We start from the raw sequence: 26,821 nt of genomic DNA on the forward strand, positions 1-26,821 counted from the left end.
TAAGGGCCTAAAGGATATCTTCTTTAATCTCTAGATTCCTAGGCATGAATGTGAGAAGTACTTGCGGAAAATTTATCATTTCCCAAACTCCTTAGACTCCTGCTCGACAATTGGAGTCGTGTTTGAATATGAATACAATTTGAAACTGTTATTGAATTTTTGTGAGTGATTTGAAGTGAAATTTAAATTTTCAAAATTCAACTTCAAGTGAAATTTAAATTTTCATGCTTAAACACCGATTCCAATAGAAAGTGAAAAAATTATTACGGCCAAACGGGCCCTAAGAAAACTCTACTCCACTTGTCCTACTCACCTTGCATATTGAGAGTTGTGTGTGTTCCATGTCTATGAAATCATATCTTTACTTTTGGCTAACTTATGCAACAGCGCCTGAAAACTCCTCGTAGAAGAAAATTTTGTTTTTGTGCAAATAAAAGAGTTCCAAACTAGTATACCTTACCAAACTTCCCGTTCCTGCCCAATTTTCAACTGGTAAACAAAAGGTTCAAGCCTTAACAATACTATTATTCCCAGGTCAAGGATGTCTTTACACAATATCAAGCACTAACCTAAAACTGAACAAGAAATGAGTAAAAGATCAGCAAAATATTTTTATGTCAAGTTGGAAATTATTCTTATGCCTCAGCTTCATTCACGATTTTTCCATAAAGATTTCAGTAGGTTTAAGGCATCCCCTAAGTGCATCATGCCCGAGTTGGGCTCTTTCATTGTCTCCAAATCCGAAAACTCGTCCACGGTTTGTGACAACAACAGTGTGGTATAAGCCAGTGCTAATTTGAGATATGTGGTGAGATCTCAAACTCTCGACGATCCGGGGCCTCAAAACTTTATCTGATGCTCCTCTATCAAGGAACCCGAGGCTCCCAAAACCCATCCAGCCAAAGCCATAAACAGAACCGTCCTCCACCAGGACAAAAGTTTTCCTCTTACTTGCACATACCTACCACAATCAATAAATTCAATAGAGGTCAATGATTTAAAAAGGGGGGAAAGGGGAAGACTGGGAAGAAAAATAAAGCTAGGCCAAGGCACTGTTGTTTACTTGACAATCCTTGAATTACTTATTGTCCTAATAGCCATTTAGTTATTACTCGTGTTTCACACTAGTAAGAGATATTTCATATTGCTAAGCCGTGCCATAGCCATGCTGATCTTGTAATATACTTGCAAATGTAAGAGAATGCCAGACCTGAACAGCTAGTTGGCTCTTAAGGCTGGTCAAGAGTGATGGAGTCGTCTTATCAATCTCATCTCCATGCCCCAATGCACCACAGTAACCTTTCCCCCAAGTATACACCTGCAATCACCGAAGATTAAGTCAATTAGCAACTTCCTTTTTTGGGTTTTAGTGATAAGTCAATTAAATTTTAGCTTTGATCAAATGAAATTAAACTATCATGTGATTTTAGGTACACGTGATTAGGTAGGACATGACACGACTTCAGCTTACCGAGGGCATGACCATCGATAGGAAGGTGTGGAGGTCGTGTATTAGGATTGTAGGTTGACAGGTAGTCGTGAGTTTTTCCTAGTCTCACCAGGAGTATTAATACTAGTCTTAGTTTTACTATTCCTAGTTCCTTGTTGATACACGGTGTGTTATTCTTACTTGTAGTATTGGCACTATTCTTATATTTTCCTATCCCTAGATCTTTGTTATTACATGGCAATTTGCTTTCGTTGTCACATTACATTGTTGTTGCTATTGTTTGTTTATTGCTCCCTTTTCTGTTCCTGAGCCGAGGGTCTATCGGAAACACCGTCTCTACCCTCATAAGGTAGGGGTCAGGTCTACGTACACACTACCCTCCCCAGACCCCACTTGTGGGATTGCAGTGGGTTTGTTGTTGTTGTTGTTATTGTGATTTAAGGTACAATGACTTACATATCCAGTGGAATCTAGTGCCACAACATGCTCATCGCCAGCAGAAACACGAGCCACATAAATGCCCTGCCTGCTAAACAACTGGATTGCACGTGGCTGAAGTTCATTGTGCTGTTCTCCGTGACCAAGGCAGAAATTAGTACCCGAACCAAAAGAGTGGAGTGTCCCATCATCACAAACTGCAAGTGCATAACTAGGACCAGCAGCAACCTGAACTACAGAACCAATAGATGCCAGTAGTTCTACACAAGTCGGTGTTGGCCTATCCATTGTGTCACCATGACCAAGTTGACCAAGTGAATTTGTTCCACATGTGTAAACATGACCTTGCCTTGTGAGAAACATAGTAAAACTGAGACCTACAGCAACCTGAACCAGTTCCAACAGTAGTGAGAATTGTAGTATTCAAGATAGAAGTTAACAGTGTATGAGAACCTTTGGTGTGTAGAAGCACCAGTTTATACCTTCGTTAACAAATGGCACAACTGGAAAAGATTCAAGCGTGTAAAATTTAAAACTTAAAATTGCAAGTATACATGCTTCTTCTATTGGGCGATGTTAATAGAGAAATTGCAGTGGAGTGCTTATTGCTTTTCTTTCTATGCAATTTTACATAGCACAAAATTGAAGTGCCCATTGGTTAAGGACAATTCAAAATGGCTCAAACTTTTATTACACCAAATTGGACATTGGATCAATTCATTAGGTGATGACTGGAACCCGTTGTATCCGTAATTTGGCATTTTAATGTTTATTAGTTCTTTAAGATACTAAAGAAATTAGCCCAACTTTAAAGACAAAAGACCAGAAATATTTCCAGACAAAGACAAAATGCAGAAGAGCATCACATTCACATCGCTCAGAACTGACTGGCTCGGCATTAGTTCCTAAACAATGGTTCTCCCAATTTGCAATTAAAATTAGTTAGACATTTTGTAGGTGTTGTCCATTTCCAACTTAATCTGTTTTTCCCTTTTCATAGTCATACGGGAAAAAAGAGTATTTATCCTTGTTATATAGGGTCCTTCTGATTTTGGATCTTATAATACCTTTGGTTTCACTTTTAGCCTTCATCTATTCAAGAGTAGCTTGTTGAACCATTTTTGTCAAAAGCATTTGAAGAAAATGGCACAAAATTTACTGCAACTAAACATAGGAGCAAAAAGGTAAATACGTCAGGTGGGAATTTGGATGGTGAAGGGAAAGTATGCAAGCTTCTGATAGAGAAGAGAAAGGATGTCCCATTGTCATGTCGGGATGGATGGTGGGGCAGGATTTTGGGGGGGGGGAGTGTGTTGCGGGGTGAGGATTGGCAAGGTTTGGGATTGGCAGGGCTGGGATGACTAGGTTAGACGATGGCAGGGCTGGCCGGAGGACAGACGGCAGCAGTCAAGCCAACCGACGGGTTTAGGAGACACTAAGGGAGTGTATGGGTGGCAGAGTGCTCAATTTTTTCTTTTTCCTTTTTTTCCTACTTTAGTTTCTAGTTTTTATTATCCCACTTTTTTAATCAATTTTGTTATGAGTATGGTTACAAGCAAAAAAGCACAAAGGTGTGTCAGTCCCTGTTTTGGGCTGTTCCCTGAATTTCTCCTTTATTCTCTGGTTAAGGCATATCACATTTTCTTATTTTTCTCGTTAAATTATTGAACCTCCCTCAAAACCCAAAGATTTTGAAGGTATCTGTTCAGTTGTAAAGAATTCTTCAAATTTGGGCAAAAAAGGCCATTTCAGATAATGTAGGCTAGGAGTGCGACTCGAAGTATCTCAGGAACCAAAATGGGATTTACCCCCATGGCTCCTTAAACAAAGGCTAAAACTATTATGTTTCCAATTTGTATCTTAATTGTGAATGATCCATTGTTTGTCTTTTGATATAAACTAACATTTATTACCTGTGTCCCAATATTTTATCTTGGTCAAATTACAAAAAAATACAAAAAACAGTTCAAATTATGTAAATTTATCTTAAGAGAGGGCCCAAAAATATAACCAATGCCACTTTATGACTAACTTTTGAGTAGCTCAATGTTGGAAAGTAACAAATAGTTAAGATAGACAAAAAAGCAAAAACAAAAAGAAGTGCCTAGCCTGGTGGGATACTATAACCTTTAACATCGTGCTAACTCAACCAATAGTGTGGATAATCATGTTGATCTTTAACCTATCAGCTTAGCTTATCTAGCCAAGTTCTGATGACAATGAGACAAGGATATAAAGGCTTATTTCAAATCTTTGAAGACTGCATATAGCAAGTATGACAAGATTGTAATCAATTTAGTAAGACTTGATTAGAAATTAGACCAAAAACACTTTTGATAATATAGAAAGAGTTAACGAAAAATGAGTCACAAATCCTAGAGTGATTTGGTCAAACAGGAGACCAAGTCTGAACCAGCAATTCAGACCAATTAGATAAATAAATGGACGTAAACTGTGACATCGTTCTGGCTATTTCATAAACCTCAAAAATGGATAAAAGGACAAACATTTTTCCCTATAATAACATTGCTTTATTTGTCTATTACTCATCCTTCCATTCTCCATATTTTTTGTAGCTGGACTTGATAAGAGAAGACCACAGATTCCTGACAGTTACTGATATCCTCCTAGTTTCATGACTTTAAGTTGCAAATATTTCAAATCAGATTTGCAGCAAAGGAAAAAGACATTCAAATTGTCACATCATTTTTCTTTCCCATCTCCTCCAAAAAAAGAGTAAATCTTGAAGCACTATCATACTTCAACTTATCAGGAAAAAAATCATGAAAGAGTATCATTTATTCCCAAATTGGTCTAGCAGAATTAAATGATCGACTTTTTATTTTAATCGTTAAATGTTTCTTCCCAAATTATTCTAGAACTGGGGATCTCCTGATCTTCTTTGTTATCCTTGTGGCAATTTAGTTGTAAACAATGTCTAGAATTCGAACCTCTATCCCTGTAACGAGGTAATCTCTTCAATTAGTTGGTTGACATATAAAAAGAAATTTACCTGCTTGCAACGAATGTTTTTCAATGCTTCAACCATCCTAGGCCTGAAGATTGGGCGTCCGGTGTCTATATGCCCACAACAGTATGCAGAGTTGTCGCCACATGTGAACACCTACACCAAGAATTTTAAACCTCGTGAATGATAGAACATTCATTCCTATACTATATATTTTATTTATTGTAGCAAAAGATAAAACGCCAGCTTTTAGCATATCTCCAACAGAGAAAAAGATTCTCCAGCTAAAATGCTCTTTAAGGATTTAAAACAAAAACATAAGAGTATGTAACAAACATTGTACGGGCGATGAACATTCAAGAAACAATACAAATTAAATGGAAGAGCCACAGCATGTTCTTTTTTTATTTTTTTTGATAGACAAGTAACATAGACCAATCACTCATGGCTAAAGAGAATATCTGCCTTCAAGGTTAATATGTTTGTTCAAGGGTAGTTTAATTGTTACAAGGAGACACTTGTCTAATACTGGTGAAGGTTACTTCATTCCATATGTGCCTCGTAATTACTTGAGGATCATATAGGACATCAGCTAAGATAAGCAGCTTATGCAACCTACTGCGGTAAAGGGATTTCTAAGAAATAGGAAAATTAAGAGTTTTCTCATTGCGAGGGATACCAATCCGGGAAAAGGTTCTCTTTCTATATTTCTGTTTTCCTTTTTTCTCCTTTTTATTCTTTGGTCGTTAGAATAATGTAGGAGATTTATCCTCAACTCTCATAGTTTCTTCCCTCTAAATTAAATCTCTTTCTTTTCATTCTCTCTGGGCAGAGAGAGGCATCAAAATGGAGAGCAAACTAGGTAAAAAGACACTATGGTTAACAGAGTAGATAAACTTGCCACAAACAACATAACATGAAACACACACAAAAGTCATTATTTGAGGCAAACAGGTTCGGTATAATTAAACCACCCTTAAGCAAACATATTAACCATGAAGATATTATATCTAGCTCTACATTTAGTTTTATACTCAGCAAGAAAAAAGAATCAGAGTAATCTTTACTTATCATGCATGCAAGAAACAAAGTGCACAGACAAGGTAAATTGCCGTAATAGAAATAGGAAAAGTTGATGATATATGACAGTTTTCTAACCTGTCCAGACCCTGTGACAAAAGCAGCATGATTATGAGAAGCTGAAACTTGGGCGACTTGCACGGGAAGAGGAAAACTAATTCGAGTAAATTCCACACACTGAGTTGTTTCAGGCCCATGACCAAGGACGCCACATAAACTGGAACCACAAGAGTATACTTTTGATCCTTTGATTAGCAATGTGTGATACCTGCCACTCCTAATTTGCATCTGCCAACAACACGTTACAGTAAGTAACCACAATAGATGAAGTCCCCGCCCAATATTATCCTAGAAAACTGATTAACTAAAATCTCAAGATATTAAACTAAGAAAGATAGAAATCAATCAGTCAATCCAACTAATCCTCAAACATAAAATAGTGAGATCGGCTCTATGATTCATCTATATCCATTCCGTTCTATTCAGTCCAATTTATTTACACTACTAAATAATTTATCTAAACCTTGCATACAAGTCTCTAACCAAACTAAAAGGACACCCTTCAGACACAAATGCACCTACTTTTAACAGCTATATCTGAAGCAGAGAAATCATGTACTCCTTCCACAAGCATATCTGACTAACATAAAACTAGTTTCTTAAAACATTACATCGATCCATGCACCCAAGAGTGTGGCCCAGTGGTCAATAATGGGAATTGAAAACCATGAAGTCTCAAGTCCAAATCCCAACGAAGGCAAAAAACAATAGGTGGCCTCTTCCCATCCGTCCAAGTCTTGGTGGACAAAGTTACCGGGCGGGAGGTAACAAGTATTCCGTGGAGTCGAAGTGCGCGCAAGCTTGCCCATACATCACGGTTATCAACAAAAAAATTTCATCCATCCATATGCCTGTATCTGTATGCCTATGTGTGTGTGTGTACTTTGATAATTAATATTCCATCTATATATTTATTAGTCCAGAATAGGAAAACAGCATTAATTCCAAGGAAGTGACACTTAAGCTAATGAATTATTATAGTTTTCCAAGAAATAGTACATTGCCTGCAGAGGTTACAACCGTATCAGAGGACTGTTCCAACCCTTGCAAGAACCTCAAAAGGCGCTTCCAATTGTCATTACAGCGTCCGAGCAGCTCTTTCTGAGCATCACAATGCAGAGAGGCATAAAAAGGATGCATCCAACAAAGCTGAAACACAGCATAATCTACCAAAGACTTAAACTTTTGAGGAACCAAACTGTGGGTTCCCCTAAAAGTCCTTGAAGTTAGCTCCAAACATATTAAATCAATAGCACCTAATCGACCTGACATCAATATTTCAAGAATCAAATGTACTGGCAAATCCTCCAATGATGCTGACCTCAAACGATCCCCCATTTTAGCCCACCACAAAAAGAGAAATGACCCCGAATAGCTTAAAGATCAAATTTTTAAACGAAAACGGAAACAATTGAGACAATTTATGAAGAAAAAATCAGATTTAAGAAAAATTGATGAAATTGAGTAGGAAAATGAGGGATTAAATGTTAAAATCTTATTACTTAAGTTGAAATAAATCATCAGAAGTGAGAACCCCAAAGCTCAAACTTGAATGAACAAAACGAAATCAAAAAAAAAAATCTAGCAAATAACTAGAAAACCGACTAAAACCCCACCAAAATCGAAACTTTCTCAACCAAAATTGGAGCAAATAACGGATCTAATAATAAAACTGAAAGAGAGAAAATTGTGGGGGCCTTAATAAACAAGAAATTTAAGGCAAGTAGGTAAGAAAGAGTCTAATAGTGGAATCTTTAAATAGAAGTGGAGAAAGAGGAAAGCGACTAGTGAAGCTTTTTATTTTCGGTGCCAATTAACTTAGCCTTTAAGCCGAAATGTTGACTGAATAATAGTAATAAAGAATTAAAGATTAACAAGCAAGGTAGAGAAAATGTCCAACTTGGAAAGACCAAAGTTACAGGCGAAAGCTTCTCTTTTTCTTCTGCTTGCTTTATGGCCACATTTCCACTCTGATTTTATTCTTTTCTTCTTTTTTTATTTATTTATGTTTTGTTTGTTTGGATTTGGTCAAAAAAAATGCTCTGAAACTATTTGATTGAGAGCTGGTGCTCTTTGTTATCTTGTTATTGTTATGTTGTCGTCGTATACAAGTACGGTACATTTGTTTTTACGTGGACAAATCACGAGTCCAGAATCCATTTGTGACTCTTTTGGATAAGTGTGACAAAAATATATATTTAAAATAATATATATATTTTATATATAGCGTTCTTTTAAAGAACACTATACTTTAACAGAGTTTTAACCGTTAAAATAAAAGAGTGCTCTATATATATATATATATATATATATATATATATATATATATAACGCTCTTTTAAACTGCGTTATATACATAGCGCGGTATATAACCGCGATATACCTGTTTTGTGGGCCCACCAATAAGTCTCTTACGTTTAACTAATATAACAATAATTCAAATGGGTATAGCGCTCTTTAAAAGAGCGCTATACCTAAAAAATTTCAGCCCACCGAGCTAGGCATTGCCGTATTTAAAGGTGTTAGGATTTTATAAAAATCCATTCAAAAATATTCCTAACTCTCGTTCAAATTTTTCTTCTTGTTAAATTCTCAAGCATTTTTTCATAATGTCCGAAGAGCGAAAAGTAAGGGTTTCATTATATTGGGGGGTAAAGTTGTGGTGGCGAATAACTCTGTGAGCTATAGTTTATCTCCACAGTGTCATGTTAAGTTGTCATTTACAATGGAGTACGATAGATTGGTATCGTTGTTTATGTAATAAAATGAACGTGAGGAAACGTTCGGTGAAACTTAAAGTAACCGGAAGATATCCGTATTCTGTCACTCAAGGGATTGCTTGTTACGCTCAGTTTAACATCGACGATGATGAAATTTTGAGGGATTTTTTGAGGACTCCGGATGAATAGCGAAAATTTCTTGTGATAAAAATGTTAGAAATGTACGTCAAGGTCGAAGACATTCGCAATAATGAGGTTGCTCATAGTAGGGATAACCCTCAATCATCGGGTGGTTATTCTGGAGCAGTTTTTGCCGGACAGGTTCCGGATGAAAGAGTTTGCCCTGATTTAAACTTATCACCACGGGGTGAATAAGGAGTGAGGAAATAATTTATCTCCTGCTTTACATAATCTACAAGACGAGTGGTAAACTTCAATTTTCCTTAGTGTTACGATGTATATTTTTGTTGTATTGAATTTGTATTAACACTCATATATTTCACAGGGGATACCGGCCAGATATGACTTTTACAAGTTATGAACCCACGCCCAGTTAGAATATGCGTAGTTCTGGTGTGTTGGTTCATGGTGGTCCATCCGGGAGTCATCACCAACAAGATAATGTCCATCAAGGAATGTCAACACGTTACAACTTGTAAGTGAAGTGATACAGCTATCCATCAAAATCGGGGGAATAATGTACATACCATAAATGAATCTAGAAGGTTATGCTCTTGTGGGAAATGGTCCATCTACCACATGTTGTGCTCACATGCCATCAGGTGCTTTCAATATACAGGTTTAGGGCCAACCAACTACGTTGATAAACAATATAGTGTTGTTGCTTACTTAAACACCTATAGTGGACAGTTGCAGCCAGTGGGTGTTGAGCATTATTGGCCGCCGGAACCATTTAAAATGGTGTGTAACAAGGACTATTTGCGTCGAATACAGGTGCAGAAGAGAGCGCGTATACGGAACCAAATGGATGCTAGCGATACCGTTTATGCACGCAAATGTGGTATATGCTCGCAAACAGGACACGACCGTCAAAAATATCCTTCGGCTGATTTGGGTGGCGGTGGTAATCAAGCTCATGGTGGGTGTTCTTCTAATGTGCCCAACTATCAATGAGTTTATGTTGTAATAAGTAGCTGTTTTGTTTATGTTGCAAGATGTATCAAATAAAATTATGTTTCCATTGTTGTTAAATCTTATTGATATTTAATATTTTTCAGTTGAGTAAATTAATGAATATATATAGCGCGGTTAAATACTATGTTATGTAAATATATATATCGCGGTTAAATATTACGTTATGTGTATTGTCTTGTCGAACTGAAAAGCTGCCCGTCTGAGAAAAAGTTATTTTGTATCCGTAATCATCTTTAACACGTAAAGAATAGCACGGTTAAATACTATGTTATGTGAATATATATAGCGCGGTTAAATACTACGTTATGTGTGTTGCCTTGCCTATAAATAACGGGCGCATTCTAGTTATTTTCTGTGCTTAACAATAACCAATAGCAAAACTTTCCATAAAAGCAAGGTTTTTTTAACGCTTTAATAAATGTCTGAACGCCTTTATGTACCAAAGTACCAGTGCGGCAAAAAATGTTTGATGAATGACTGTTGGGATGATGGTGAAGTTGGACGCCGCTACTGGATATGTGTGAACAAGTTTTATAGGGTTCCCGACGAACCTTTTTGCAATTTTGAGGTATGGATTGATGAACCTGTAAGTAGGAATGCTACAAACGATCTTTGCAGTATCTTCATGATTTGACCTTAAAATAGTGTGAATATGAAAAAGAATATAAACGAGAAATTACGGAGTTGAAGGAGAAACTGAAAGAGGCAGAATTAGAAAAAAATAAGATGGAAGAGAAATTTAAGTGGTTGGAGCAGAGAATAATGGGCGGCAATGACTAAACAATGACATGTATGTGTTGAGTGTACTGCTTTATCTTTATGTTTCCCGTGTCATGTATTTTCATTAGTTGTACTGAATTTAAATTATGTTAAGTTGTTATGTTTTATGTTTGTGTTGTAGTATTAAAATAAAGAAGGAACGGGGAAATAAAAACATAATGCGCATATTATGTAAACATAAAAACTTGTTGTTATTATTTACATAAAATAATATTTACATAAAATACAAAAAAAAATCAATGTGTCCCACAGCCTGTGTGCTTCAATGCAGCCGCTGGCCTGAGGCGCATCCTATCCTGCCCGGCTACGCTATCAGGATCATCCTCATCACGACGCCTCTTTATAGCAGGATGCGCTGCAGCATGATCATCAGTGGTGCTGGCAGGATCGGTAGAATGGGCTGTCGGTCCAGCAGAAACCTACAGAAGAATAAGTCAGCTCAGTATAGGAAAGTATATATTAAGTCACAATAATTTAAATTATCTTACCATGGTCTCGTCGGGCTCCTGAATATAATCATCCATTGCAGCCATGTCAGCATCGCACAAATGGGCCTCCGTGACAGGCGGGGATGAAGCCTTAATAAGAAAATTAATAAAGTTATGGCAAATAAATGAGAAAAGAAAAAACAAATTTAAATTTAATAATAATAAAAACATACATACGCCAGTGATGATGAGCCATAACTCAATCGGCGCCCACTATCTAAATCTCGGGTTGGCCGATCCTCAATAGCGGTCGATGACCTTGGAAGTATGCTTCCCAATCCTCTCCGGTAAGGTCCGTGCCCGTAATCAATAACAGACCTGACGGGGTCACGTGCTAAGTCCCTGGAGTGAGCTGCATCCCAAGGCTGTATGACGGCATGCTAGTGGGATACTCGTCCGGCTCATGTAGGTCACCCGATAGATCAGCATCAACATCATCAATAGGGGCCTCAACGCCCCTTACTGGGAACCACCTCCTCACCGCCCATCATGACCCCGTGCGGCAGCCCTGCCTCGTGGGGCACCCCTGCCTCGTGGGGCACCCCTACCTCGTTGGTACTGCTCTAGCGCTACATAAGTAGGGTCATGTCCCAAGCGCTGATCCTCTCGAGCTCGTTGCAGTGTCCGGGCAGCCACCTCTGCAACCTGCCGACCATAATCGTGCAAAGCGGCAACTCCCTCGCCGGCATGCTGTTGCATCTGCAGTCCCATCTGATAGACTATATGTAGGCCAATAGCCTGCACAACGTATAAAATATAAACTACAGAACACTATGTTACAATTATATAAGTAATAATACCAGAAAACATACCAGGGCCTCGTACCGCCCGGCGTATGGAACGTACCGACCGCCAGCTTGATGAATGGAATTCCTGATAAAAAGTCGGGTAACGCGGTGGTACCAGGGCATATAGAGTTGAATAGTCTCCGTCTGGATCTGTGAAGGAGGGGGGGAGGGATCAGGTCAGCTCGCCGGTCCCAAGTATGGACATGCGCCTCTAGCCATGCTACATATGCGTCGTCCGCCCTGGAACGATCATCCCGCTGATAATGTGTGGCCTCCCATGTAGGCCCCCTCGGTATATACTGCTGATGGCCAAACTAGCGAAGTTCCCGCTCTGTGGCATGATACTCCACAATATCGAGGCACATGAGCGGGACGGAAGTGCTCCAAATCAGTCGGTCGGCCGAGCAATAATCGGGCAGGCCACCTATCAAGTCGTCGTTGTATGGCGTCCAGATGAACTATCAAATAACAACAGAATATGTGAGTAAACGCAACACATGTGAAGCTATACTAAGTAAGTTTAGGTACACATTTACCTGTGCGCCCTCCAGCATGTCCAACACATCCCTGCAAAGGGGGAGATTATGCCGAGCCTCGTAATCTTGTACATATCCACGCCAGAGAACCCACCTCCTAGCTAGAGGGAGAAACGGAGGTGGTACATCCGGAGGTAATGGTGGTAGAGGTGGCTGCAACTGCAGGAACCGCTCCCAGGCCCAAACCTACCATACAAAGTTGACGTAAAGTTTAAGAAATAATTTGACTAGACAGAATTGGAAGGAATGAACAGAGTATTCGAATATATTGTCACCTGTAGAAGTGGCAAAAATCTACATACGTCATGCTCGGTGCCCATGCTCACCCGGCACAGATGCCTGTACAAGTAGGCGAGAACAGCAACACCCCAGCTGTACTGGGGTAAATCATCTAGCAGCTGAAGATGATGAAGAAATCGCAAGCTGACTAGGTTCCCCGAAGTGTTCGGGAATAAGACCCCCCCCCCCAAACAAAAGGAGCAGCAACAACCTCGTATACCGGTGAATATGCAGATCATCTGTCTTCCCGGTGATGTCGGGGTGCAATATCTCCAAATAATGTCGAATAACTGTCAAACTCATGCGACTGGCCCCCTGAGTGTGCAGTCTCATCCTGTGGCCTAAAACCAATGAGCTGCTGCAGCATGTCCAAATACTGCCCACGCGTCATCTCTCTCATGGCCTAAGGCAGTGCAATAGGCAGTCCATCAACAGGCATCCCATATAAAACCTCCACGTCCTGCAGCATGATGGTGGCCTCGACATTGGGCAAGTGGAAAGTGTGCGTCTCCGGTCGCCACCGCTCTATCAGGGCCGTGATCAAAGACCAGTCGAGCTGCAGCCGCCCGATCTCCAAAATCCTGTAGAAGCCCATATCCCGCAGGCGCTGGACTACACGGGGATGGAGATCTCTGTCCTTCATAAGATCCCACATGTCGTCCACTCTCCTGGCGCGGAGAGTCTGGGCCAGTAACTCTCCCTCCCATACGCAGGCGGACCTATGATCGCCCTGTAACACTAATAGCTCATCGGAGACAGGTCCGGGATGCATAGGCGGCACGTCCATGTCGTCTACTGTAAATTAAACAACATTAATTGTATGTTTGATCTGTAAATTAAATAATTATTTTTTTATAATTATACAATATTTAATTGGACAGAGTATATATCTATGGGTTCCAGGATCAATATTTGATGCCCAGTAGGACCAAGCTATCCTGAGTTCTTGTATGTGTCAATTTTATTATTTTTGTAATTTTGTATGTTTGTTTTATAAATTAAATAATTAATTTTTATAATTATACAATATTTAATTGGACAGAGTATATACCTATGGGTTCCAGGCTCAATATTTGAGGCCCAGTAGCACCAAGCTATCTTGAATTCTTGTGTGTGTCAATTTTAATATTTTCATAATTTTGTATGTTTGTTTTGTAAATTAAATAATTAATTTTTATCATATTTAATTAGACAGAGTATATATACCTATGGGTTCCGTGCTCGATATTTGAGGCCCAGTAGCACCAAGCTATCCTGAATTCTTGTGTGTGTCAATTTTAATATTTTCATAATTTTGTATGTTTGTTTTGTAAATTAAATAATTAATTTTTTATCATATTTAATTGGACAGAGTATATACCTATGGGTTCCAGGCTCGATATTTGAGGCCCAGTAGCACCAAGCTATCTTGAATTCTTGTGTGTGTCAATTTTAATATTTTCATAATTTTGTATGTTTGTTTTGTAAATTAAATAATTAATTTTTATCATATTTAATTAGACAGAGTATATACCTATGGGTTCCAGGCTCAATATTTGAGGCTCAGTAGCACCAAGCTATCCTGAGTTCTTGTGTGTGCCAATTTTAATATTTTCATAATTTTGTATATTTGTTTTGTATCTATCAGTATAAAAGATACTTAAACTACAGAGATTCTACGCTAAAAGACTCTACATTTTACTACGCTAAAAGGGCACTAGTCTTTAAGCAAATAAATAATCTAAACTAGATAAAAACAATAAATACATTTTAATCATAAAACAAACACAAAACACTAATATCTTAGTCCGGATAAAAAAAAATACTAGTTTAATCGCAAAAAAAACACAAAACAACATGAAAATACATTCAAAACAACTAATATGCATTATTATACGAGTTTCGACATAAACTAAATCGGAATACCTCGATTTATGTTTTTCGGAAAGTCGATGAATTGAAAATTTGAGCCCAAAACGAGAAAACCACAACAATAGAAGGCTTGGCTAGGATGTGGGACCTACAATCTTATCTTTTTATGTGACATGTGGGGTCCACTATAATTTTTTTAGAAGGAAATTTTGGGGGGGGGGGGGGGGGGGGACGTCTGGTTCGAATGTGGAGAAGAAGGAAGGGGACCGTTTATTTATGTATGTATAGCGCGGTATATAATTGCGCTATACATATATAGTGTCACGACCCAATTTCACCTGTAGGTCGTGATGGCGCCCAACACTACAGCTAGGCAAGCCAACTAATAAATTAAATATACATTGATAAAATTTAAAACCAAAAAAATATAAACACAAACTCTACCAATGTGTGTGCCAAGACCTGGTGTCACAAGTGAATGAGCATCTAGTAGATTATACAAAACTCCAAATACTGTCTGAAATGAAATAGACAGAATGTAAATATAAGAAGAGACACTGGTAGCTGCAGAACGGCTCAGAAAGGCAGCTCACCACTATGCTTCGGAATGACATGGGTATGTGATGATAGGTCCTCCACTAGTACCTATCTCAGGTCCTGCACAAAAAAGTGCAGCAAGTGTAGTATGAGTATGTAAACAACGTGTATCCAGTAAGTATCAAGCCTAATCTCGAAGTGGTAGAGACGAGATGACCGACTTTGACACTCACTAAGGGTCAATAATAATAACTGAAATAAAACTAGGATATTTAAATCAGCATGATTTACAGAATTTACAATAATCTATTTAATCAGCAGAAATAATCAAATTTCCTTCAAATGTAACAATTCTCAATATATTAATTAAATTCCCTCAATTCAAATAATTTCCAATTTATCAAGTAAACCTCATTCACAGGAGTAACAATTGATTCCTTAACAAGCAAGAATAATAACTCATTAAATTTCAAAGATTTTCCAATTTATTAATTAGCTTCATAAGCTGAAATAAATTATTAAAGTATCGTGTAATTATTATTATTAAGCACGATTTCTGTCGAGGACGTACGGCCTGATCCAGAGTGTCGTGTACACTGCCGAGGGACGTGCGGCGCGATCCATAGATGCATCTATCCTGCCGAGGCGTTCGGCCCGCTCCACAAGAAAGGAGGACATTTTCTTATATGCCTCCGGAAGGAGAGTATGTTTATTATAAGATAAATTTGGGAGGAGAATAGTTTTTTTTAACAATTAATTGATTTAAACAAAAATTAAACATATAAGATTTCCATCCTTTAATATCTTTATCTAACAATTCACAATATATTCATATATATCAATTAATATTAATAAATCAAAGAATACAATTTACACAAGTAAGGTATGCTTTGAGTCCTAAACTACCCGGACTTTAGCATTAATAGTAGCTACGCACGGACTCTCGTCACCTCGTGTGTACGTAGCCCCCCATAATTAGCAACAATTATTTAATTTTAATCACCTATGAGGTAATTTTTCCCTCACAAGATTAGACAAGAGACTTACCTCGTTTTGCTCCAATTTAATCCACTATAAGGCCTTTTTCACGATTATCCAACTCCGTCTGGCTCGAATCTAGCCAAAATAATTCGATACAATCACTAAATATTATAGGAATCAATTCTATAAGAAAATACTACATTTTTAAGAATAGATCCCGAAATTAATTAAAACTTCGCTCACGGGACCCACATCTCGGAATCCGGCGAAAGTTATGAAATCCGACAACCCATTCAATTATGAGTCCAACGATACTAGTTTCACTCAAATCCGACTCCGAATCGATACCGAAATCTCAAAAATTCGTTTCTATGAGATTTCTAAAAAAATTCCAAATTTAAATCTCAAAACACTAATTTATGGTGAAAACAATGATATACTTGTATATATAGACCAAATCCGAGTTGGAATCACTTACCCCAAATGTCTTTCCTTGAAAATCTATCAAAACTCGCCTCTGTTCAAGCTCAAGTTCGTCAAAAATGGCAAATGTTGAATGCCACTGTTTTTATAACTTACAGATCTGTCCAGTTCGATCTTGGGAGCTCGATTTTGTCAGGGAGCTCGATTTTGTTACGGAGCTCGATTTTGACAGGGAGCTCGATTTTGTCAGGGAGCTCGATTTTGACAGGGAGCTCGATTTTGTTAGGGAGCTCGATTTTGACAGGGAGCTCGATTTTGACAGGGAGCTCGATTTTGTCAGGGAGCTCGATTTTGACAGGGAGCTCGATTTTGACAGGCAGCCCGATTTTGACAGCATTTCCAGCAGAAAAATTGCAGCAGCTTTTGCAGCAGCTAAGTCCCACTTTTGATCCGTTAACCATCCGAAACTCACCCGAGGCCCTCAGGACCTCAACCCAAAACACCAACAAGTCCTAAAACATCATACAAACTTATTTGAAACCTCAAATCATATCAAACAATGCTAAAATCACGAATCATGCTCCAATTCAAGTTTAATGAAACTTAGAATTTCCAACTTCTACATTCGATGTCGAAACCTATCAAATTAAGTCTGATTGACCTCAAATTTTGCACCCAAGTCATAAATTACATAACGGAGTTGTGAAAATTTTCAAAACTGGATTCTGACTCCGATATCAAAAAGTCAACTCCCTAGTCAAACTTTCAAACTTTAAATTCCTATTTTAGCCATTTCAAGCCTAATTTCACTATGGACTTCCAAATAAAATTTCGATCATGCTCCTAAGTCCAAAATCACCATACGGAGCTGTTGGAATCATCAAAATTCTATTCCGGGGTCGTTTTCAGATAATTAGACATCCGGTCACTATTCGAACTTAAACATTTTAATTTGTTTCTTCAAAATTCCATATCTCGGGCTAGGGACCTCGGAATTTGATTCCGGGCATACGCCCAAGTCCCAAATCACGATACGGACCTACTGAAACTGTCAAAACACTGATCCGAGTCCGTCTACTCAAAATATTGACCAAAGTCAACTCAATTGAGTTTTAAAGCTCTAATCCACATTTTAAATCCATTTTTCACATAAAGACTTTCTATGAAATTTTACGGATTGGGAACGCAAGTCGATGAATGATAAATAGTACTTTTTGAGGTCTTAGAACACATAATTAATTATTAAATTTAAAGATGACATTTTGGGTCATCACATTCTCCACCTCTTAAACAAACGTTCGTCCTCGAACGGATTTAGAATTATACCTGAAGTGCTGAATAATTCTGGATATCTGCTCCGCATATTTTCCTCGGCCTCCCAAGTCGGTTCCTCGACTGGTTGGCCCCTCCAATAGACTTTTACTGCAGAAACCCTCTTGGACCTCAACTGGCGAACCTGTTTATCAACAATGGCAATTGGCTCCTCTTCATAACCCAAGCTATTATCTAGCTGAACTGTGCTGAAGTCTAACATATGTGATAGGTCGACATGATACTTCCGGAGCATAGATACGTGAAAGACCGGATGAACTCCCGATAGGCTGGGAGGCAATGCAAGCTCATAAGCAACCTCCACAACTCGTTTCAACACCTCAAATGGGCCTATAAACCTTGGGCTCAGCTTGCCCTTCTTCCCGAATCTCATAATTCATTTCATCGGCGAAACCTTCAAGAGAACTCTTTCGCCTACCAAAAATGATAAATCACGCGCTTTCTGATCTGCGTAACTCTTCTGCCTGGACTGTGCTGTACGAAGTCGCTCCTGAATCAACCTTACCTTTTCCAAGACATCCCTTACCAAATCAGTACCATATAACTTAGCCTCACCTGGCTCTAACCATACGATAGGTGAACGACATCGCCGACCATATAAAGCCTCGAATGGAGCCATCTCGATGCTGGATTGGTAACTGTTATTATAAGCAAACTCGGCCAAAGGCAGGAAACGATCCCATTGACCTCCAAAGTCAATCACACATGCCCTGAGCATATCCTCCAAAATCTGAATTGTCCTCTCTGATTGTCCATCGGTCTGCGGATGAAAGGTTGTGCTGAGCTCTACACGAGCCCCCAAGTCACTCTGTACTTCTCTCTAAAAATGTGAAGTAAACTGAGGGCCTCTATCTGATATGATGGAAATTGGCACACCGTGCAACCGAACTATCTCCTGAATATAAATCTGGGCCAACCTCTCTGAAGTATACGTAGTCATAACAGGAATAAAATGTGCCGACTTAGTCAACCTATCAACAATCACCCAAACTGCATCAAACTTCCTCAAGGTCCGCGGCAACCCAACTACAAAATCCATAGTAATTCGTTTACCATTTCCACTCAGGTATGGTCATCTGCTGAAGTAGGCCACCTGGCCTCTGGTGCTCATATTTAACTTGCTGATAATTTAGACACCGAGCTACATACTCAACTATGTCCTTTTTCATTCGTCGCCACCAATAATGCTGCCTCAAGTCACGATACATCTTCGTAGCACCTGGAGGAATAGAATATTGAGAACTGTGTGCCTTCTCCAGGATTTTTTTACTCAGTTCATCCACATTAGGAACGCACAGATGATCCTGGAGTCGTAGAACACCATCTGCACCAATAGTGACTTCCTTGGCACCACCTCGTAGTACCGTTTCACGAAGAACCACCAGGTGTGGGTCATCATACTGGCGAGCCTTGATCTGTTCAAATAATGAAGATTGGGCCACAACACATGCAAGAACTCGGCTGGGCTCTAAAATATCCAGCCTCACAATTCTGTTATCCAAGGACTGAATATCTGAGGCTAATGGCCTTTCCTCTGCTGAAATGAAAGCCAAACTACCCATACTCTCCGCCTTTACTCAAGGCATCTGCAACCACATTTGCTTTGCCCGGATAATACATGATAGTAATATCATAATCTTTTAGTAACTCCAGCTATCTGCGCTGCCTCAAATTTAGGTCCCTCTGCTTAAACAAATGCTGCAAACTGCGATGATCAGTGTAAACTTCACAAGACACCCCATTCACAAGACACCCCATAAAGATAATGCCTCCAAATCTTAAGAGCGTGAACAATCGCAGCTAACTCCAAATCATGTACCGGATAATTCTTTTCGTGGGGCTTCAGCTGACGTGAAGCATATGCAATAACTTGCCCTTCCTGCATCAATACACAACCCAAGCCAACGCGCGAAGCGTCGCAATACACTGTATACATCCCCGAACCGAAAGACAACACTAACACTGGTGCTGTAGTCAATGATGTCTTGAGCTTCTGAAAGCTCACCTCACAATCATCAGACCATCGGAATGGAGCACCCTTCTGGGTTAATTTGGTCAAAGGTGCTGCAATAGATGAAAAACCTTCCACGAACTGACGATAATAACCTGCCAAACCCAGAAAACTCCTGATCTCTGTCGCCGAAGTGGGACGATGCCAATTCTGAACTGCCTCAATCTTTTTGGGATCAAATTTAATACCTTCGCCCGATACGATATGTCCCAAAAATGCTACAGACTCTAGCCAAAACTCACATTTAAAGAACTTAGCATATAGCTTTTGTTCCCGCAATGTCTGAAGCACTACTCTCATATGCTGCTCATGCTCCTCCTTACTACGTGAGTAGATCAAAATGTCATCAATGAAGACAATGACAAATGAATCAATATATGGCATGGATACTCTGTTCATCAGATCCATAAACGCTGCCGGGGCATTAGTTAAACCGAAGGACATCACCAGAAACTCATAATGACCATATCTAGTACGAAAAGCAGTCTTCGGAACATCTGAATCCCGAATCTTCAACTGATGGTACCCCGACCTCAAGTCGATCTTAGAGAATACCCTAGCACCCTGCAACTGGTCAAATAGATCATCAATACGCGGCAACGGGTACTTGTTCTTAATAGTGACTTTGTTCAATTGGCGATAATCAATACACATCCGCATTGTTCCATCCTTCTTTTTCACAAATAATACCAGTGCACCCCAAGGCGATATACTCGGTCTGTCAAACCCTTTGGCTAGTAACTCTTCAAGCTGTTCTTTCAATTCTTTCGGAGCCATACGATACAGTGGGATAGATATAGGTTGGGTATCTGAAGCCAAGTCAATACAGAAATCAATATCACGATCAGGTGGCATACCTGGAAGATCTGACGGAAATACATCGGGGAACTCCTGAACTACAGGCACTAAATCAATAGCAGGAGTCTCTGCAGTAGTATCCCGAACATAGGCTAGATAAGCTAAACAACCCTTCTCAACCATGTGTTGAGCCTTTATAAAAGAAATAACTCAATTAAATGAACTAACAGGCAAACCCTTCCACTCCATCTTTGGCAATGCTGGAATAGCCAAGGTAACAGTCATGGCATGACAATCTAGAATAGCATGATATGGAGATAATCAGTCCATGCCCAGAATAATTTCAAAATCGGTCATCTCAAGCAATAGGAGATCTGCTCTAGTTTCATAACCACAGAATGTAATAATACAGGACCGGTAGATCCGGTTCACAACAACAAAATCGCCCATAGGAGTGGACACATAAATAGGAGTACTCAAGGACTCACGAGAAACGCCCAAGAATAGAGCAAATAGAGATGACACATATGAATACGTAGATCCTGGATCAAATAATACTGAGGCATCTTTGCCATAAATAGAAATAATACCTGTAATCACGGCATCTGAGGCCTCTGCATCTGGTCTAGCCGAAAAAGCATAGAACCGAGCTGGAGCGCCAATTGTCTGGCCTCTGCCTGGCTGACCTCCACCTCTAGGACGGCCCCTACCCACCTTTCCTCCACCTCTCGGTGGTCAGACTACTGGTGGAGCAACTGGTCCGGTAAGCATAGGCTGCTGACCCTGTTGTACTGGTCTACCTCAAAGCCTGGGGCAAAACCTCCGCATGTGACTGAGATCCCCACACTCGTAACAACTCTTCGGTGCGATGGGTTGTTGACTAAGTGTCTGGCCCTGGGGACCTGAATACTCACGGAAAGAACCCTGAATAGCTGGTGGGCAATAAGAACTCTCTGGTATAGCACTGAAATAAGGTCGTACTGGAGCACCTCGAGGAGGTGGTGGTACCGGATATAGGGGTCTGCTGGACTGTCCCCTCACGAACTGACCTCTACCCCCGGACGGAGCACCACTAAACTCTCTAGAGTACCTGAACCACTTATCTCTCATAATCTGCTCTCGGCTCCGCTGACGTACACCCTCAATCCTCCGGGCTATCTCCATAACTCGCTCATAAGAAGTACCTATCTCAACCTCTCGAGCCATAGTGGCCTGAATACCAGTATGTAAACCGGCTACAAACCTTCGCACTCTCTCCGCCTCAGTAGGGAGTATCATTAGTGCATGGCGAGATAATTCAGAAAACCTCGCCTCATAATCAGTCACTGACATCTGATCCTGCTGGAACTGCTCAAACTGAAACCGTAACTCTTCCCTCTAGGAGGGTGGAATATACCTGTCCAAGAAGATACGGGTGAACCTGTCCCAAGTCATGGGAGGAGAATCTGTTGGTCTGCCAAGAGCATAAGACTGCCACCATCTACGGGCTCTACCCTCTAGCTGAAAAGTAGCGAAATCAACCCCATGGGATTCCAATATCTTCATGTTGTACAATCTATCCTTGCAACGATCAATGAAATCTCGTGGATCCTCATGTCGCTCACCCCTGAAGACAGGAGGATGTAGTCTAGTCCATCTGTCCAATAGTTTCTGAGGATCGGCGGCTACAGCTGGCCTGGGCTCAGGTGTAGCTGCTACCACTGGCTGGACTCCACCTACGGGTAGTGCACCCTGGGTCTGATATATAGCAGTTGCCTGTCCATGAGCTTGCGCGGTAGGGGTCTGTGCTCCCCCGCCCGCCTGAGATGTGGCTGGGTCTGCCGGAAATAAACCGGCATGAGTCATATTGTCCATGAATCGCAGCATACGACCCATGACATCCTGAAATCCCGGTGCAGATGTGAAGTCCACCGGAGCTGGCTATGCCACAGGCACCTCACCCTGCTCCTCAATAATGGGATTCTCTGCTGGATCCATTGCGGCATAACCGGAATAGTCGTGGGACGTACTCGCCCTCTACCACGGGCTGGAGCCCTCCCTCGGCCTCTAGCAACTGGGGAGTAGCTCTTCCCTGGTCTGGAATCTCATTAGAGCGTGTTCTCACCATCTGTGAGAGAATAAGAGAAGGATATTTAGTACTACATCAATTGCACGATGGAATATGAAGAAAGGTAGTTTCCTAACACCATATAGCCTCTCGAAGATAAGTACAGACGTCTCCGTACCGATCCGCAAGACTCTATTAGGTCTGCTCATAACTTGTGAGACCTACGTGAACCTAGTGCTCTGATACCATATTGTCACGATCCAATTTCACCTGTAGGTCGTGATGGCGCCCAACACTACAGCTAGGCAAGCCAACTAATAAATTAAACATACATTGATAAAATTTAAAACCAAGAAAATATAAACACAAACTCTACCAATGTGTGTGTCAAGACCTGGTGTCACAAGTGAATGAGCATCTGGTAGATTATACAAAACTACAAATACTGTCTGAAATGAAATAGATAGAATGTAAATATAAGAAGAGACACAGGTAGCTACAGAACGGCTCAGAAAGGCAGCTCACCACTATGCCTCGGAATGACGTGGGTATGTGATGATAGGTCCTCCACTAGTACCTATCTCAGGTCCTGCACAAAAAAGTGCAGCAAGTGTAGTATGAGTACGTAAACAACGTGTATCCAGTAAGTATCAAGCCTAATCTCGAAGTGGTAGAGACGAGATGACCGACTTTGACACTCACTAAGGGTCAATAATAATAACTGAAATAAAACTAGGATATTCAAATCAGCATAATTTACAGAATTTATAATAATCTATTTAATCAGCAGAAATAATCAAATTTCCTTCAAATGTAACAATTCTCAATATATTAATTAAATTCTCTCAATTCAAATAATTTCTAATTTATCAAGTAAACCTCATTCACAGGAGTAACAATTGATTCCTTAACAAGCAAGAATAATAATTCATTAAATTTCAAAGATTTTTTAATTTATTAATTAGCTTCATAAGCTGAAATAAATTATTAAAGTATTGTGTAATTATTATTATTAAGAACGATTTCTGCCGAGGACGTACGACCCGATCCAGAGTGTCGTGTACACTGCCGAGGGACGTACGGCGCGATCCATAGATGCATCTATCCTGCCGAGGCGTTCGGCCCGCTCCACAAGAAAGGAGGACATTTTCTTATATGCCTCCGAAAGGAGAGTATGTTTATTATAAGATAAATTTGGGAGGAGAATAATTTCTTTTAACAATTAATTGATTTAAACAAAAATTAAGCATATGAGATTTCCATCCTTTAATATCTTTATCTAACAATTCACAAGTAAGACATGCTTTGAGTCCTAAACTACCCGGACTTTAGCATTAATAGTAGCTACGCACGAACTCTCGTCACCTCGTGCGTACGTAGCCCCCACACCACAATTAGCAATAATTATTTAATTTTAATCACCTATGAGGTAATTTCTCCCTCACAAAATTAGACAAGAGACTTACCTCGTCTTGCTCCAATTTAATCCACTATATGGCCTTTTCCACGATTATCCAACTCCTCTGGCTCGAATCTAGCCAAAATAATTTGATACAATCACTAAATATTATAGGAATCAATTATATAAGAAAATACTATATTTTTAAGAATAGATTCCGAAATTAATTAAAAATTCGCTCGCAGGGCCCATATCTCGAAATCCGGCGAAAGTTATGAAATCCGATAACTCATTCAATTACGAGTCCAACGATACCAGTTTCACTCAAATCCGACTCTGAATCCATGCCGAAATCTCAAAAATTCGTTTCTATGAGATTTCTAAAAATTTCCCAAATTTAAATCTCAAAACATTAATTTATGGTGAAAATAATGATATACTCTTATATATAGACCAAATTCGAGTTGGAATCACTTACTCCAAATGTCTTTCCTTGAAAATCTGTCAAAAGTCGCCTCTGTTCAAGCTCAAATTTGTCAAAAATGGCAAATGTTGAATGCCACTGTTTTTATAACTTACAGATCTGTCCAGTTCGATCTTGGGAGCTAGATCTGTCAGGGACCTCGATTTTGTCAGGGAGCTCGATTTTGTCAGGGAGCCCGATTTTGTCAGGGAGCTCGATTTTGTGAGGGAGCTCGATTTTGACAGGGAGCTCGATTTTGACTGGGAGCTCGATTTTGACAGGGAGCTCGATTTTGTGAGGGAGATCGATTTTGAATGGGAGCTCGATTTTGACAGGCAGCCCGATTTTGACAGCATTTCCAGCAGAAAAATTACAGCAGCTAAGTCCCACTTTTGATCCGTTAATCTGTCAGGGACCTCGATTTTGTCAGGGACCTCGATTTTGTCAGGGAGCTCGATTTTGATAGGGAGCTTGATTTTGTCAGGGAGCTCGATTTTGACAGGGAGCTCGATTTTATCAAGGAGCTCGATTTTGTCAGGGAGCTCGATTTTGACAGGGAGTTCGATTTTGACAGGCAGCCCGATTTTGACAGCATTTCCAGTAGAAAAATTACAGCAGCTTTTGCAGCAGCTAAGTCCCACTTTTGATCCGTTAACCATCCGAAACTCACCCGAGGCCCTCGGAATCTCAACCCAAAACACCAACAAGTCCTAAAACGTCATACAAACTTATTTGAAACCTCAAATCACATCAAACAACACTAACATCACGAATCATGATCCAATTTAAGCTTAATGAGACTTCAAATTTTCAACTTCTACATTCGATGTCGAAACCTATCAAATGAAGTCGGATTGACCTCAAATTTTGCACTCAAGTCATAAATGACATAACAACGCTGTGAAAATTTTTAGAACTGGATTCCGACCCCGATATCAAAAAGTCAACTCCCCAGTCAAACTTTCAAACTTTAAATTCCTATTTTAGCCATTTCAAGCCTAATTTCACTACGGACTTTCAAAAAAAATTCCGATCATGCTCCTAAGTCCAAAATCACCATATGGAGCTGTTGGAATCATCAAAATTCTATTCCGGGGTCGTTTTCAGATAATTAGACATCTAGTCACTATTCGAACTTAAATATTTTAATTTTTTTTTTCAAAATTCCATATCTCTAGCTAGGGACCTCGGAATTTGATTCCGGGCATACGTCCAAGTCCCAAATCACGATACAGACCTACTGGAACTGTCAAAATACTGATCCGAGTCCGTCTGCTCAAAATGTTGACCAAAGTAAACTCAATTAAGTTTTAAAGCTCTAATCCACATTTTAAATCCATTTTTCACATAAAGACTTTCTATGAAATTTTACGGATTGAGCACGTAAGTCGAGGAGTGATAAATAGTACTTTTCGAGGTCTTAGAATACATAATTAATTATTAAATTTAAAGATGACATTTTGGGTCATCACATATAGTGCAATTATATACCGCGCTATGCATAACTGTCTTATTAGCCCTGTATATAGCGCGGTTTAAAAGAGCATTTTATATATATATATATATATATAACGCTCTTTTAAAGAACGCTATACTTTAATGGCCCAAACTCCGTTAAAGTATAGCGCTCTTTAAAAGAGAGCTTTATATAAAAATGTCACTCTTTTTTTTAAACACACATTTTCGTCATACTTGTCTAAAAAACCATAAATGGGTTCTGGACTCACAAACCACAGCATCCACGTAGGATATTTTGTGAAATTCTGTGTTAGTGGGCATTGCTTTGGAAGAGAAATAGGTGTATATGACAAGAGAGGCTCGAGAGCTGAAATTCAGCTGGTGTTACTTCGGACTTGCCTATAAATAATAAATAATGTTGTTATTTTCCAAATGAAAAAATAAAAAAATACGTAGTAATCAAGTGAGTATATTTATTAGCTATATTTTTTCCAATAATAATTAGCTATATGAGTAATGAAAAAAATGAGCAAAACAAAAACAAATACAGTAAAATATCTGCTCGTATTAGTAATGTGAGCACGTAATTTTTGTCCATATGTAAAATTACTCCTAAAATAGTCCAAAAATAGTTTTAATTGCTTTCATAGAATTTTAGAAATTTTTATCTAGTTTTATTAATTTGTTTTGCATTTTTTATGCAGATTTAGAAGCACTTTAAATCGCAAAAATGTAACAAAAAATTTATCTTTTCATGCTATTGCATTCTAGCATTTTAG

The 26,821-nt window shown here is 39.4% G+C and overlaps 1 protein-coding gene across 1 annotated transcript; it reads right to left on the reverse strand.

Moving 5' to 3' along the window:
* Positions 1-504: 504 nt before the first annotated feature.
* LOC104100971 (ultraviolet-B receptor UVR8) lies at positions 505-7,725 on the reverse strand. The gene is made up of 6 exons (XM_009608352.4): positions 6,996-7,725; positions 6,015-6,224; positions 4,902-5,012; positions 1,907-2,275; positions 1,211-1,318; positions 505-961 (listed from the first exon to the last, which is right to left on the reverse strand). Exons 1-6 carry the CDS (start codon positions 7,332-7,334, stop codon positions 653-655), a joined length of 1,446 nt encoding a protein of 481 aa, XP_009606647.1. The 5' UTR covers positions 7,335-7,725; the 3' UTR covers positions 505-652.
* Between the last annotated feature and the right edge of the window lie 19,096 nt (positions 7,726-26,821).

Source organism: Nicotiana tomentosiformis, chromosome 7 (genome assembly GCF_000390325.3).
Source record: "Nicotiana tomentosiformis chromosome 7, ASM39032v3, whole genome shotgun sequence".
Taxonomy (NCBI): Eukaryota; Viridiplantae; Streptophyta; class Magnoliopsida; order Solanales; family Solanaceae; genus Nicotiana; species Nicotiana tomentosiformis.